The 16,455-nt window shown below is 58.2% G+C and overlaps 1 protein-coding gene across 16 annotated transcripts in view; it reads right to left on the reverse strand.

Moving 5' to 3' along the window:
• NRXN2 (neurexin 2) overlaps nt 1–16,455 on the reverse strand; it is a 109,784-nt gene that overhangs the window by 13,544 nt on the left and 79,785 nt on the right. For 11 of the 16 annotated variants that reach the window (XM_082477314.1, XM_082477321.1, XM_082477316.1 and 8 more), the window contains 5 exons: nt 16,216–16,397; nt 11,408–11,579; nt 7,094–7,183; nt 3,278–3,603; nt 684–762 (listed from right to left, as the gene is read on the reverse strand). In XM_082477314.1, the coding sequence (XP_082333440.1) occupies nt 684–762; nt 3,278–3,603; nt 7,094–7,183; nt 11,408–11,579; nt 16,216–16,397 (849 nt within the window). The remainder of the gene's footprint in view (nt 1–683; nt 763–3,277; nt 3,604–7,093; nt 7,184–11,407; nt 11,580–16,215; nt 16,398–16,455) is intronic. The other 5 variants (XM_082477318.1, XM_082477323.1, XM_082477317.1 and 2 more) reach the window with 1 other exon arrangement.

A 16,455-nucleotide genomic window follows, 5' to 3' on the forward strand; every position in this document is an offset into this window, starting at 1 on the left:
GCTCTCCTCTTATAGCAGCTCCCCAACTAGAAATCTGGACCAGACCCCAGGCCCAATCTCCCCGGGGGACCTCATGTCTGGCTGGGGCACCTCCTACCCAGCACGCTGCCCAACACTGTGTAGTAACTGCCCCAGCTTGGCCTGGCAGCCCCGGCAGTGTCTGGCCACCCCCCTGACTCTGGGAATGAGGAGGGTTCGGGAGCCAGCAGAGACCTCCTCTTCTAGAGACCAAAAGAACACCAGGCCTCGGGGACTGATGGGAGTTGCAGTTCTGGACCCAGGAGTTGATGGAAATTGTAGTTCCTAGGCCTGTGTTCCCCATCTCCATCCCCCACCCACCCCGCCCCCAACACACACACCATAAGGACTCATGGGAGCTGCAGTTACTCGTCTTTCTAGGGGAAAGTCTCCCTCTTTCCCTCCTGGCATCCCTTGGCCCTCAACCCCATGACCCCAAGCTAAGGACCTCACTATCTCTGAGGGGCACCAAAAGGCCAGAAACTGCCTCGCCAGGGGCCGTTTGCGGGACCTGGGGCAATGGTAGGAGGGGAGAGGAAGCTATCAGGGAAAGCTAAGGCCTGGCAGCAGGCCCCTCGGGCTTGGGCCAGGTGGCAGGGACAGTCGCCCCCCTCCCATCAGTGTTGCAGCGGGCCCGGGGCAGGGGAGGGGGGAAAGGCACTCACCAGTACTGGGCTCACACTCCTCCAGGTCCTCGTCATCGCTCGGACACTCGGCCGAGGCCACCAGGAGGTCATCTGTGTTCTTGGGGGCGAGAGGAGGGTGGGGGGAAAGAAGAGGGTTCCAGGGTAGGTCAGCAGGCCCCACATCCACCTCTTGAGGCACAGGGGATGAGCCCTGGGCTGAGACACACACCCTGGTCCACACCCCAGCTCTCTCATCGCTTGCTGGGTGACCGTGGGCCTCCACCTCCCCTGTGCAATGGTAGACTGAACAGCGCCTGCCCTGCAGCGGTTCCATCGCTCCTGGAGATCAATGAAACAGCACACGTTGTGCCTTTTATTTCTGGGAAGCCTGGGAGACTGGACCCCGGAACTGGGACTGCAGGGCCAGAGCAAGGGGGCCCGGGGCAGCAGGGAGGTGAGGCACAGGGGCCTCTGGAGGCCAGCACAGGCAGACACGGAGCAGGACCTGGGGGGTTTCTTGGCTCCAGCCTCACCACCCCACCACCTTCATCTCTCTCCCAACCCCCTTCCTGGAGCCTGGAAACCCGGCTGCATACAATAATTAGGGCTATGGTTGCCATGACAACAGGAGTCGACTCTGTCAGCGTTTTCTCTCCTCTTGCTTGCAAAGAAAGAGAATCCCCAAGATGAGTGAGTGTTAAGGGGTGGGGGGGATTCTCAGGGGGTGCTAGGGAAGAAACTCAAGGAGGGAAACCCAGAATCCAAGCAGGAAGGGACTCTGAGAGACTTCGGGTGCAGGGAGAGGGCCAGGCTGAAGGCCAAGGATGGGGGGAGTCCGGGGTGGGCAGGGGGTGAAACATCACATCTTGCTTCTTCCCCACCCCTTGAGCTTCGGACACTGCAGCCCTCACCCAAGGGCAAGGTGGGACCTGGAAGACTAATTTTCCTTCTGTATCTCCGCCCCTCTCCCCTGTGCAGGCTCCACCAGCACAGCTATGACCCCTAGAACCCCACCCTTCTCTTCTACCTGGATGGTCTGCCCATCACCTCACACTGAGACTGGACGGCCCTTCTTGCCATTGGGCACTGGGCATGGCTGGTGCCCAACCTCGGCTAGAGCCAGGCCTTTCTCCCAGGGCTCCCCGCTCCCTAGGGCAAGGCCTGGCATTCAGGTCCCCTCGATTTTCTTGGCATTGAAGGCAGAACGGAAGGGGGTTCAGGCTTGACTCCCTTGCCTGGACAAGGCTGTCAGCCAGACCCAGGCCCCTGCAGCACTGACCGGAGCTCAAAGAACCCAGCCCTCATTTACAGAGGCTGAAGGCAGGCTGGCGGTGGAGGTGGGACACGTCCCCATAGCTGACCCAGCCCCTCCCTCACCCTGGGAGGACAGAGGTCCCTCCAGGCCCAGAGGCCCACAGCCATGTGTGATGGGGGACAGAAGTAGCTTGGGCAGAGGGAGCAGGGTGACCAAGCAAGGTCCAATGTGCCAGGTGTGAGCCCTCCCCCCGCAGGCCAACAATGACCGGCAGCAACAACTAGAAAACTCAGCTGCACCCCAGGGCTGCCTTGGTAAGTCACATATACTCAATCGGCTTTGGTCACCAGAAAAGCCAGGGCTGTCCTTCCCCAGTGGAGCCTCATTCTCAGGTACAGCCCCCTCCGGTGCTCCCCTGGGTGCAAGAGAAGATAAATTCAAACCTGACCCAGGGAGAGCACCTGAGCAGGTGGGGCAGGCGGTGGGGAGGGAGGGTAAAGCACCAGGGGACTGTCTGTACAGGCCCCGGCTCTGAGCCACAGGCATGGAGGACACTGAGGCCTGCTACACGGTGGCGTCTACTCAAGGTCACACGGAGAGGACTTGTGAAGGCAGCGGGCTGGCAGTCCCACTGAAGGACACCAGCCATCGGGGAGAGGCTGCTCCTGCTTCCATCAGCCTCGGAGAGGGGCTGCCACCATCGGTGAGCCACCGGCCCCTCCGGTGCTGTCGTCTCTGTGCCCTGCGCAGAGCGATGCCATCCTGGCTCCCTCCGTCTCCCCCTCGATGCCCACACAACACTGGGCGTGGCGTTCATTATGGGGCAGGCAGAGGGGGTCATTCCACCCCTCACCCCCAGCCTGGACTTCCTCTCTCATAAGTGGGGTGGTCTTCCCTCAACTCTGGGAATGGTCCCCCTAGAAATAGTGGTCACCTCCACATCTACAACATCCCTGGTCATCAGGGTGACAACCGCTTCGAGAAAGGAGACCTTGGGGACTTCCCTAGTGGTGCAGTGGTTAAGACTCCGTGCTCCCAATGCAGGGGGCCTGGGTTCGATCCCCGGTCAGGAAACTAGATCCCACATGCATGCCACAACTAAGAGTTTGCATGCCACAACTAAGGAGCCGGTGAGCCACAACTAAGGAGCCGGCGAGCCACAACTAAGGAGCCCGCCTGCCACAACTAAGACCCGGCACAACCAAATAAATAAATAAATAAATATATTTCTAAAAAAAGAAAGAAAGGAGACCTTGCCAGCCCCACCTAAACCATAGTCCCCTCAGACCCTTCCTGAGCGCCACAGTTGCTATGCAGACATCAGCCCTATTCCCCACCTGGAGCCCGGTCCCTCGTGCACCGGCGGAGGGGCCCTCACCTGGGTGGTGCTGTCCCTCAGCGTGGGGGAGCGGCCCCGGCGCGTGGTGGTAGTGGCCATGGTGGTGGTGGTCTCCATGATGGTGGTAGCCATGTCGGCCAGCAGGGTGGTGGCCGTGGTCTCCGCGCTGAGCAGCACGGACGGCCCCTCCCCCACCAGGCGCAGGTGGCCCTCGGTCCGCACATTGGGGTCGCTCTCGGCGGCCAGCGCCAGCACCTTGAGCCCATTGTAGTAGAGGCCGGACACCTGGCCCTGGAAAGGGCGGCCCTGATCCCGGCCCCCAATCTTGATGGCAGCCTGGCTGTTGAAGATGGTCAGCTGGCGGCCTGGGGGGAGGGGAAGGGGCAGGAGAGACAGACAGAGGGGGGACAGGCAGTGGGGAGGGGGGAGACCGGAAAGGGATAGGGAGAATGGAGGGAGATCCAAGGGAGGGAAGGAGGGGTGGAGGTGGAAACCAGCACGTGGGAGTGGGGTGGGGAGGGAGAAAGGAGGAAGGGGCAGACACCAAAGGGAAAGTCCTTGTCAGCCACTAGGCCAGCACAGCCAGGTCGGGACCCTGGACAGGAAGGGTCCCCAGGGCACACTTGGGCTGGGAAAGGGGGCCCAGCTCCCCACTCTCCCCACCATGCTCATGCCTCTGGCCTTCCCATCCCCCCTCCTCTCCTGCTCCAGGGGCATCACCCCCCTTCTTTCCCTTCCCTCAATTTGACCCCCCACCTTCCCTCTCTGCTTCCCCAAGCTTCCCACACCCGGTGTCCAGCCCCAAGCCACAGAACCCTCGGAAGCAGCAGGTAGAGGCGACAAAAAGGCAGAGACAGAGCAGCCACTGCCAGGCCACATGGTCAGTGCATGTCAGGGCAGGGATGGAGATGAGACCGAGGGGTGGAGAGTGCATGGGAGGAGCGCCAGCGTGAGTGAGGCTGGGAGCAGCCGCGCGGACCTCTCTCCACCCTCCCAGCCACCATCAGGCCCTCTGACCTCTGGCCAGGCCCCCCTCTCTCCTCCTCCCCTCCAAGGCCCAGCCACTGCCTGGGGATCAGGCCCTGGAGAGCAGAGACCTTCCTTTCCCGCCAGGATGTGCAAGCACAGAGATGGAAAATGTTAAAGGGACCTTGCTTCGCTTGCTGACAGCCAAGAAAAACCCACTCCAGCTCCAACCTCGCTCTTTACTTAGCAGTTACATCTCAGAATTCCCACCTGGGTGGGGTTTGGCTGTTCTGTTTGGTTTTAATGGATCTGGGGGTCAGTTTAACCCTCTGAGTTTGTTGCTTTGGTTTGGTTTTTAGAAAAGATATTTATTGTGTTTAAGTTTAGATTTAACTTTGGTTTTGATGTTGCTTATTTTGCGGGGGAGAGGGTCAGAGGAACTACTAAGTTGCCCCCTGCTCCCCTGGACCTTCAGCTGCTGGTGCTGGGGGGGTTTAAGATCTGGCTTAGCCCTTGTTAGCCTCTGGTTAGTGCTTCGTTAAAGATCTGGTTTAGAGTTACGTGCCTATAAGCCCTGCCCCCGAAACCTGGGCTGAGGACAGTCCAACTTGTGAAACCCACACCCTCCTTGGAAACACGGGTTCCCTGGGACACCCAGGCCTCTGGGGCACCCAACCACCTCTCTGGCCTCTGGCCGATGATCAGCCAGGGGTGTGTCTGCTCAGCCCCTCTGCTCAACCTCTGCACCTCCTCCAGCTCTCCCTCTGCCCAGCACCTCCCTCAGGCCTGGAGCAGGGTCACCATCTTACAGACAGGGGAGCCGGAGCCCACAGAAGCTGAGAACTAGTGAGTGGCGGCTGGACACCAGACCCAGAGAGGCCCCTGAGAAGCACTGCGTCCAGAGTTTATTCCCGCATATGAGAATTATGAGAAAAACGAAGGGGAGAAGGTTCACAGTGGTCAAATGAGTTTGGGAAACAAACATTTCACAATTACACACGAGGTCTCTCTCTCACAGGACCTCTCAGAGCCTTTATTAAAATCCATGTCCATAGGCATCTCCAAGAGGGAGAAACAGGATTCAGATTTCTCAAGCCCATTTCACCACAAGTCTCTCTCTCTCTCTCTCTTTTTTTTTTTAACCACAAATCTCTTTATTGTGAAGCATCTCATGGGACTTATGCTTCACAGGACATGTTTTGGAACTGGAAAATGGATTCACTCAATAAATATTTATTGAGAACCTACCACACGCCAGGTGCTGACAGTAAAGTAATCCCCCCAAGAATGCCCAGCTTTTGTTCTCAAATACTTTCCTGCTCCTCATTTCATCTCATCCTCACAGCACCCCTGTGTGAGGCAGGCTGAGCCGGGATCACCATCCCTGCCTCCCCGAGGAGGGAACTGAGGCTCGGGAAGGGGAAGCCTTGAGCAAGGCCATGCAACAAGTGAGCTCCTCCAGCCACACTCTGGGAAATACTAGAGTATGTGGCCCAACCCTTCACTTTCTAGAAGAAGAAATAGAGGCCTAAAGAGAAGATGTGACCCTGCAGCTAGTAAAGGATGCCTGGGGTTCCACACCACCGGCAGGAGCTCTTCCCTCATCTGGACCACAAGTCCCGCCCCCCCACCCCCCTCCCCGGCCTGTCCGGCTCTCCCTACCCTTGGGGTCACAAGTTGTCCCAGCCTCAGCCCAAGCTGCTCCCTTGGCCTCTCTGATTCCGGGAGAAGGAGGTGGGTAATGGAGAGGAAGCTACATAGGTGAGCCAACTAGGCCCCTGGGGCCCCACCCACCACGAACTCCTCAAAGGGTTAAAGTTCACCCCGCTGGAGAGAGCAGGCCCAGTGTGGCTGGGCGCTGTAGGTTTTAGCAATGTCTGTTCGTCCCTTTAACTTTTTGTCCTGTTATGGATTTATCACATCTGGTTATGAGCATGTTTAGTCCCCACTGGCCGTGTGGGGGGCTGGGAGTGACATTGGGGGTTTTAGTTGGGGCAGGCCCCATTGGACATTTAAAAGCTCAGTTATCAGCTGGTTAGGTGGAGGTTTAACAGTTCTACTTCCCCCCTAGAGTTTAGCCTTAGAGGTACAGAGCTCGCCCCCTCTCCAAAGGGAATGGGATGGCTTTGCCCTTGGCCCCAACTTCCCTTGGTGACAAGTGGCCTTCTCCCTCACACCCAGCAGCGCCTCACACGTACGGCCGCTTAGCCAGCCTGTTCTGTCTTCCTCATCAGCTCAGCAGGCACAGGAATCCCCGTGGGACGGCCACCTCTTCCCCATCTCCTAGTCTCCCTGCAACCTCCACTGCTTCTAGGAGACCTTCTGGACCGAGGTGGGCCCGTTCCAGAGATAGCTGCCCCACAGACACTCTCTCAGGGTGGCAGTCTTTCCAGTAGGATCTGAGCCCCCCGCTCTTCCCTTTGCTCCTCAGATGACCCTGGTGGACCCTTCCTACCCACCTTTGGATCCTAGGACCAGCACCTGCTGCTTCCCAAAGACTTCCTGCTTCTCAGTGTGCTGTGGCCCTCAGCTGGCCCTTGACAAAACCTCTGAGCCAACGGGGCAGCTCCCTCCCAACCTGCACTCTAGCCTGCTTTCCTGGAGGGGTTCCAGAATCTCCCCTATGATCCTAGTTCCTTCCCAGGTTTAGAAAGAGACCAAGGACTCTCCCTCTTCTAGGAAAAGCCCCGCCCCTGCCCAAACCACCACTCTAAAAGACAGGGACCCTTGACAACAGAGAGGAAGGGAACAACCTGGCCGGACAATTGTCCTTTCACTAGGGGGTGGGCGACGGGGAAGGCACGGATGGGGAAAGAGAGAGCTCTGCACCTTTAAGATAGTGTTTTTAAAGTTAATTAATTAATTAATTAATTAATTCTGGTTAATTACCTTTGTCGAGCAGCCATTCATCTACTACTCGACCAAGCCGGTAGGGGATTCTCTGTCTAGCAATCGCCAGGCGCTCGTTATCAAAGTTTCCTTGGAAAAGTTTAGAAAGACAGTAGGTTTCTCAGGCGGCGAAGTCCAAAGGAATTAGAAAAGTAATTATGCATTTCTCAGGAGACTCAGAGTAAGCAGCGACATCCAACAGAGAGGGGGCCAGGTCCACCCAAGGCGGGAGAAGAAACGCGGGTCCCTCGTCCTCCCTCCGGTCCCCCTCCCTAGGCTCCTGTGCAGAGCCAGCCCCACCCTGGGGGCAGGAGCGACCCAAAGAAAAAGAGAGGGACGAAGAAGAAAAGGAAAGGGGAATGGAAGAAAAGGCAGCTGGAAGGTCATAGGTCAGAGGTTAAACAGGGTTGTCTGTGCTCTCCCAGTCTGCCCACTTCCTTCCCCATCCCAGAGTGGGGCAGAGGGGCGGGGAGGGGCATTTAGCGGGTTTAAGTTAGGGGGTGGGAGGCCTCAGTGGCCCGGCTGGTTACTGCGTTTAGAGGGCTGTTTAGAAGTGGGAGGGACGGGTTAAGCGGGGGTTTATGCGGCATTTAAGGGGTGGCCCAGCACACGCATTTAACAGTGAGATTTAAACCACTTCTCGAAGCCCCCTCGGCTCCCTTTACCTTCCGTGCTCAACCCCCAGCTTCCCCTCACCTCCCACACCACCCCACCCCACCACCAGCTTCCATCTGAATCCTCCCAAGCCCCCCGCTGCTCTCACTGCAGGCACTTCCGGCCTTCTCACCCTGGTCACAGGTGCCTGCTTGTGGCAGCTGAATGTCACCCAGCTGCCTCGCCCACCCGTTGCATCTCACCTCCTCTTCCACCCCTGGTCCACCCTACAGGCACCCCAGCCCTCCTCTGCCTGGTGGCACCTTGCTCTCTTCCCCCTCTCTCTCAGCTTCATTCCAAGACCCTCAGACTCCTCTCCGCTCAGGTGCCCTCTCCTTCCGGCCCTGGGGAACCCAGCCCAGCTCCCACTTGAGCCTTCCTCCTTCAGGTTCCTCCCCCCACAGTTCCTAACCTCCGCCCCTCCTCTCAATCCTGGCTGCCCATCTGGATACACACCTGTTCTCTCCACTCACAGGGAGGAAGGAGGATGTGTGTGTGTGTGTGTGTGTGCGTGTGTGTCTGTCTCTCTGTGTCTGTGTGTCTGTGTGTCCTGTGAGCTCTTCCCCAAGGCTGTGGGTGATCCCAAACTGCAGCCGTAGAAATGGAAATGATTTCCTTTGGGAATCTGGCCACTCTACCCACTGAAACCACTTACACGATCTTCAGTAACATGCATGCCGGGGGCATTTTCCCTCTCATCTCCCACTGCACAGCTGCGCTACCTGCCCAATGAGACCTGGGCCTGGGCCTGCCTGCATACACATCCCGTGAATGAGCCCATGGTGTGTTCACGCGAGCATGGATGGGGCCTCCCTAGGTGCCTGCGAGGCAATGAGACGCTGCCTCCCCACAGATTCCACAGGTTCTGAACCCACAGATTCAGGTCACTTATGTTTCAGACAAAAATGCATCATCCATTTGTTTAGTCACTCAACAAACATTTCTTGAGTGCCTGTTCTGTTCCTGGTGCTGGGTACTGGAGATGCAAAGATGAAGGTCCGGTCCTTGACCATGGGAGCCCCAGCCAAGCAGGAGAGATTGGCAAGTGACCAGCAGTGTCCTGTGTTCTGTTAGAGGTAGCACAGCCCTGGGGACGGGGCTGGGAGGGGCCCTAGAAGACACTGGAGGAGAAGTATAGTAGCCAGAAGGGGGTCAGACGGGGAAGGGGAGGGAGAGGGCGCACACAGACAGAGGCAGAGAGGCAGGAGGGCAGGAGGCATTCGGGCACCTACCTGCACTGGGATAGTTGTGGGTGCGTCTGTGTGTCTGTGTGTGGCATGTATTTGTCTGTGTGCGGGTCCTGAGAAGGAGGGAAGAATGTATGTGTGTCTCACTGGCACACATAACAATTCTAACAAAAGCTCTGTTTACACAGCACCTCTGAGCACCTCTGCTACGCCACGCCATTCTAGCACTCTCCTTAGGTTATCTCATGGAACTCTCACAGTACGGCTATGAGGTAGATATTATCCCCAACTTTCAGAGGTAGAAACTGAGATCCAGAGGAGCTAGATGACTTGTCCAAGGTCACACAGCTTGTCAGTCGGAAATCCAGGATTTAAAGGCAGGTCCTGCTGACTCGGAGTCCCTGGGCTGTGTCTCCTAAGAGTCTGGGCCACGCACACTGCTAACCTGGCCTGCTGGCGTTGTTCAGGGTGACTCTCAGCTTTCGTAAGGGATCTGCTGCCACAGGGCACACAGGCAGCCGCCAGGCCCTCAGGTTGCTCTGCTTGGCAGGTAAGGGGGCACCCAGTCGCCTTCCGCACCCCAGCCAGGGGTCCCTGAGCAGAGGAGAGAAGGCGTGACTCCTCTAACCTCACATCCAGCCTACTGGGCTCCAAGGGGAGGAGCTCTGGCTTGACATGGTAAAGCCTTCATGCTCCCCAAGTCCAGCATTGTCCAGTGTAGGCTGGTGTCTTCACTGGTGTGTGTGTCTAAGACAGAGCGAAGTCTGATGCCCACAGAGCCTGGCCTGTCAGTGTCTGCGCATCTGTGGGGCTCAGCACGGGAGCATTTATGTGCCTGAGTTGCCCTACACATGCCCAGGCCCTGGTGTAAGCTGGCATCCCTCTGTAGGGCTTTTTTTCCTTGTGTCTGTCTGACCATGTGAATATTTGCAGTTGTCTGTGTGTCTGGGGCTGGCCTGCGTGTTCGTCAGCCTCTGAGTTTCTTAGGGGGCGGTGTGGTTCTCTTTATTTCCAGGGGCTGCCTGAGAGTGTCTGGGTACAAGCCTGCATGACTGTGAGTCGTGAGCCCACACTGGCATTTTCATCCCAGCATAAGCAGGTCCATGAGGGTTTGCACACTTGAACCTCTCACTGTCCGTCTGCCCACGGCCCTCTCAGCCAGCATGGGGCAGCTTCTCTGGGCATCACTTCTGCCAGGAGAGGGGCTGAGCCCGAAGACGCTCTCTCTGCTTCTCAGGGGCTGCTTCTCAATCGGCCCCCGCGCGTGTGACTCTGCAGTGTTGCTCAGCCTGTATCTCCGCATCTCTGTGTTTCTGCGGTTCTTCTGCAGTACCTCCACTTCCCCTCCCTCTTCATCTCCCGCTCTGGGGCTCTCTTCCTCTCCCTCCCAAGGCTCTGGCCACCTCCTCTCTCGCTGGCTGGGTCTGCGCGACAGCGGCTCCATATATCTCCCTGCATCCCTCTGGGAGCTGCCTCCGTCTTGGCTTCTGTCTCGGTGACTATTTCCATATCTCTCCCTTTCTCCTCCTCTGGTTTCCTCTCACTCTGAGGCTCTTTTTCTGCCTCCCTCAGATTCTTGCAGAGTCTCTGCCTCCTCATGTCTTTCAGGTCCTCATTTCTGTCCCTCCCCTGTGCTCCTCAGACCTTGGTGTGTCCTCGGCCACCACAGCTGTCACACTGTTGAACTGGGTCTCTTTGCATCTCCGTGCTCCCCCATCCCCAAGACTGTGAGCTCCCTGCAAGCAGGGGCTGTATGCTGTGTCCTCAGGGCCCAGCACAGGACCTGATACTAGTAGGTTGTCAATGAAGGTTTGTTGAAGGCACTTGACCTATTTTTCGCTCTTGTTGTCACTTGTCGCTCTCTCCTTTTCACCATGTCCCTTACTTCTTGAGACCCTGGGGTTCCTTTTCTCTGGGTCTCCATGGTTACTTCTCTTCCTTTATCGAGATCACCTAATATGAACCTTTGACTTGCTCTTTGTAAAGACCTGGGTTCTTGCCTTGGTTCTATCCTTGGGAACAGCCCTGCCTCCTTGCCAAGATCCGTTTTGGGTTACTTCTGGATCTTCTCTCTTTGGTTTCTGCATCTGCCTCCCCATTTCCACCTGTCCCTCTTTTCCCAACTCATCCTTCCCTCAATTACGACAGACTCTCCCTACCTCTACCTTCCTTCGCTCTTCTCCTCTCCCATCCACAAACTGGACCCTGGCCTTGCATCCTTCGCTGTTCAGCTGTGCCGCCTCCCTCCTAGCTGACCCACTCCCACAGTCTCGCCCCCACCCTATAAATCCCAACTTTTCCCTTTAGCCGCGCCCCGCCATCGTCCCGCCCCTACAAGCCACGCCTTTCCCGCAGCCGAAAGCCTCGCCACTTAACCCCGCCCCCGGTGCAGGCAGCTCTCCTATCAGAGGCCGCCCTGCCCGCCCTGCCCCGCCCCTCCCGCCGCACCTCCTCTGCGCCTCGCGCCGCCTACCTGCCGGGTACCGCTCATTGACCGGCCAGCTGTCCACCTGCAAGGTAGCATTGCCGCCGCTTCGAGTGAAGCGCACCACGTGGTATTTGCCGTCGCTCACGATGGCGTTGGGCTCGTCGATGGTAATGTCGTCCGTGCCCACGTTAAAGATCACCCCCACGGTGCCCTGGTCCTGGGGACAGGGAGGTAGAGGTCAGGGATCCGGAGGGAGAGACCCTTCACTCCTTCTAGAACTCCACCTGTGAACACCACCGGTCCAGCTCTGCAGCATTTAACAGCTTTACAACACACCTCTCCCAGCCACGTCTTTACTGGACCTTTTCACCTGCCCAAGGAGGTGGGCAGGCTTGCCCCCTCCCCGCCTCATATGCAAGCAAGGGAGTAACTGAGGTTCAGAGAGGTTGGGGAAGCCACCGTGGGATGCACAGCATGGACCTGCAGCACTTCCACTGACCACACCTGCCTGTTGCTTTTTGGTTCAATCAAAATGTTCACAAATGTTCACAGGGCACCTCCTCCATGCAAGGGCCACTGAGCCTCCAGGCCCCAGACAGGGACAACCAAGAGAAACCCAGGACCAGTGGGACCACAGAAGGTGGAGGCTTCACCAAGGCACAACCAACAGAAGAATCCACAGAAGCCAGCCCTGTGCCTGAGGAGGGTCTGGCCTCCCCACTCCGCACACCTCCAAGCTCAAGCCTCGCCTCCCCTGCATGTTCAGCACTGGGCAAGTCCCTGGGGGCTCTGGCACCAGGGCATTGGCAGGTGTCAGCCCATGGAGGTTAGGCCTGAGTGCGGGGGCAGCCCCTCTGCAGTCAAGGGGGCACAGGTATGGGGTCTGGACTGTGTGTTTTGGAGGGAGTCAGGTATAGAAAGAGATCAAGAAGACAAACCATGTTGGGCTTATTAAGGGAAGGTGAGCTTGGGGGTGTAATGGTGGAGGATAGGGCCGGCAGCTGGGAAGGGGCAGGAAGAGGAAAGACAGGGACTGAGGCCTGGAGAAGGGGAGCAAAGGGTCAGTCTGAGCAACCTCTCCCAGGCCCAGGCTCCAGAGAGGACCTGCATGGGGAACCCTGCAGAGGCCACCCAGGATCCAGCCCAGGAAGAGTTCTGTCCATGGTGCCAGAGTGAGAGGGAGAGCCTCACTGAACCCCTAAATGGTGCCAAGTCCTCTGTGGGTACTGTACACACATGCTCTCTTCATCCCCACAGCAACCCTCTGAGGAATAGACAGCATCCCATTCTACTGAGGGGGAAACTGAGGCTCAGGGAGGTTAAGTAACCTCCCCCAATCTCACAACTCATAAGAAAGGAACCCCAGATTTGAACCCCAGTTGGCCTGACTCCAAAGCCAAGTGCTCTCTCCCGCTTTGCCCGCCAGTCTCGGGAGACACTGACTCAGAGTGCTGGAGTTGGGGGTGATCTGAGAGGCTACTGAGGCCAACCTTCCTTCAAGACCAAAGACATCTAAAGAAGCCAGTGGAAGGCCCACTTGGCCCTAAACCCGAGCCCCTACTCCATTCCCCTGTACTACCCAGCAGCACCCCCGAACTCGGCCTCCTGAGTTCCTGCACCCCTCCTCCCACACAGGACAGACACTCGCACAGGCTCACACAGTCACGGGGACCAGATCATCACGGAAGACACTACACTCCTGGAGTCTTCCTGAAAGACTGTCGCAGTCTGGCCTGGGCATGAGGAACCATTTAGTTGCCACCTCCAGCGCCCAACAGGGCCGAGAGGCTTGGCGGCACTGGGAGTGGGGATGGGGTGACTCACAGACGGGGCAGGGATTGGGGTTTTGCAGAGAGAGTTGGGGGGCAGGATGTGCAGCTGTGGCCCACTTGAAGATCCATGCCCTATCCCTTCCCCACTGTGGGTCCAGTTCTCCCCCTCCTAGAACCTGGGGAAGACACGCACACACACACACAGAGTCATACACACTCACACACACACACACACACACACAGAGTCATACACATGCAGCGTCCCTCAGATGCAGCAAAGCAGGGAAACTGAGGCTGAGCTTGCCTAACAAAGGGTACTAGCAAGCCGCACTCATCCACCACCCACAGACTGACGACATCCAGGGAGAAGGGGTGGTCCCTGCTCCCCACGTGAGAGGAACAGACCTCAGTACTATTGTTAGTAATAGAATAGCATCAGCCCCTTGGGTGCCTCTGAGGGTTTCTCCCCATGAGGCTCAGCTGGGTGGTGACAACGGTCAAGGAGCAGGAGTGGTCTGGGAGCCGGGATGGCAGAGGGCTGTCCAGGGCGGCTGGAAGGCAGGGCACCTGCGTTTCCTAGGAGGCAGCCGAGCCCAGAGCCCAGAGCCGTGCACTCCGGGGGAGAGGCAGCTCCCAGAGCTGCTCCCCACGTGAAGTCAGTTGTCACTTCTGTTAAAGTCATTAATTCCTAATTCCCCAATTACCTCATTAGGCGGCGGTGGGAGAACGAGGCCGCTCCTACAGCAAATAATTATGGGAGTCAAAATTAATTTGGCAAAGTGGAGCGACGCTTTATTAGAAACGTCAAATTGCTTTTCTCTTATTTTGCTGCCGCCTCCCCACTCTCTGAGAGCTGCTAATGACGCTGTGGTGGGAGCTGATATATCACCAGGGGAGGAGGGGGCTTGGGGGCTGCCCCAGGGGGCTTCAGCTCGTCGGGTGCCCAGCTCTCCCCTCAGAGCTGACCTCTCTCATGGCTCCCACGCTTCCTCCAGGGCCCCCGACCCTCGCCAGGCTCCCCATCCCAGGGGCAGCCCCGCCCCGCCCCGCCCCGCTGCCACAGCTGTCTACAGCACCAGGCACCAGGTCTCGTTCCTCCATCACCCTTGCTCCTCCATAACCCGGCACGAGGCGAGGGCTGTGGGCAACTGCTGGGAGGGGAAAGGAGACTCCTTCTCCCTGCACCCTGATCCCCCTGCCCCTTCTCCTCAGCACTGGGGGAACCCTGTCCCCTAAACCTACAGGCACAGAAACAGAAGTTGTCAATGAGGCAGACACAGTACACCCACAGATCGACTCACCCAGGTGTATGCTCACAGATGCTCAGGATATTAGTGAACACAGTGGTTCCTACAGGCTGGGCAATGTCCTCAGTGCTTTATATACATGATCTCGTTTAAACCTGCGAGCATCTCTGTCCTTTTATCATGCCATTACACAGATGAGGACACAGGCTCGGAGAGACAAGGTGACTGCACTAGAACAGAGCAAGGACGTGGCAGAGTTGGAACTCAAACCCGGGCATCTGCTCCAAAGCCACACACTGCCTCTCAGGACTATGTGATGAGAGAGCAGCAGCCCTCACTCACAGAGAGGGACCCGGAAACACAGTCACACCTGCCACGCAGTCAGGAGACTGAAACAGCAGCAAACACCACACTGCCAAGAAATACAAATATAGAGCGACACACCCGATCAGAGGCCACGAGACTGTCCCCCACGGCGCTCCCCCCCAGCACTCCTGACACGATCAACTTGCACGGGGCCCACACTGTCACATACAGTCACCGTCCGCACTGCCTCTCACGCAGGTGGAGACGCTCACATGCATGGAACTTCCAGGCCTTCTTTCCAGGCTACTCCTACTCTGCTTTCCTTTCCCCCTCGTTTCCCTGCCCGGCCTCCCAGGCCCGGTGTCGATCAGCTGCCACTTCTCCTCCAGCTCCGCTCCTCCAGCTCTCCTCAGACCTCCTTCCGTCCCTCCCTCGTGTCGGGGAAGGGGTGTGCAGGCTGGGGACCCTGAAAAGCTGTCGTAAGGAGGGGCCAGAGCCCAAACGAGCCTTCTCCCCTGGCTCCCTCGCGCCCCTGAAAGCTCAGGGCTCCCCACTCAGACCCTTCCAGCACACAGAGCCTGGCCAGCCTGTTCGACCCTCCCAGCTCAGGGGGTCCTGGCCAGGGTCACCATGTGGGATGCGGGCAGGGAAGGGAGGGGGCCGTAAGGGGCTGCATAGGTGGCAAATGGAGATTGAGGTCAGAGGCCCAAGGGTTAAGACAGTGGGCAGAGGGCAGGGGAGAGGCTAAGAGCAGAAATGAAATGGAGCCAAGCTTGAGGCCACAGGGAAGTGTGTGGGGCAGGATCAGAGACGGGGAAGAAAGGGGGCCGCCCGAAGACGAGAGTTAGGATGGAAACTGTGAGAAGAGGAGCCGCAGGCATGGCGGGAGGCCTAGAGGGAGGCAGTGGGAAGCAGCAGAGGGCGAGGAGGGGAGCTGGGCAGAGAAAAGCAGAGCTGAGCGGGACCGGAGGTCAGAGCAGAGATGTGGGGTAGGGCCAAGAGGTCAGGGAGGAATGAGCAGGGCTATGGCCAGAAAGGCTGTAAGGGAGGCCGGGTAAGGGGGCGGCTGGGAGGGCAAAGGTCATGGGAACAGTAATCACAGGCAGGGAGGCCCGAAGGAGGGGACAGGACACAGTGGGAGGCATAGGTGGTGCAGGAGTGAGCAGGCAGCAGCCCAGGGCAGTCACAAGGTGGGGATGTTCCCACAGGCTGCAGGAGAAGGGCCGGGAAGGCTCAAGGAGGCCCCTGACTACATTCCGGAAGGTCAGAGACACAGACGGTCTCAGGGTGGGGAGCTGGGGAGCTTCAGGTCAGCGGAGGTGGCTCTGGGGGCCTCAGTGAACAACCGGGAGGAGAATGGGTCTCAGGAGCCGAACCACAGAGAGGAAACCCCAGCACTCAGGGAACAGAGGTTCTGAGGGCTCCACGGGAGGGAAGGATGTGAGGTGCTGGTCCCACGGCAAGAGAGGACTGAGTGGATTTGGGGTAGAAGGCTGGGGGGTTGGGGGCGCCGGCCCCGCGTCCTTACGATGTGCAGCTGCAGGTAGTCCCCGAGGCCGGAGGCACTGTCCACTCGCACCAGCACGGCGCTCCGCTGGTGCGTGCTGAAGCCCACGGCCAGGCGGTCCATCCTCGTGCTCGGCCGGTCATTGGGGGGCCATGTGTAGGTGATGAGCGCTCCCCCCTTCCCAAAGATGTATGTGGTCCCGGCTGCAGAGAGAAGGAAAGGGAGAGGGAGATAAGAGGTCAGGAGGGCGAGATTAGCAGG

The sequence above is a fragment of the Balaenoptera physalus genome (assembly GCF_965194825.1).
Source record: "Balaenoptera physalus genome assembly, chromosome: 10".
NCBI classification, from domain to species: Eukaryota; Metazoa; Chordata; class Mammalia; order Artiodactyla; family Balaenopteridae; genus Balaenoptera; species Balaenoptera physalus.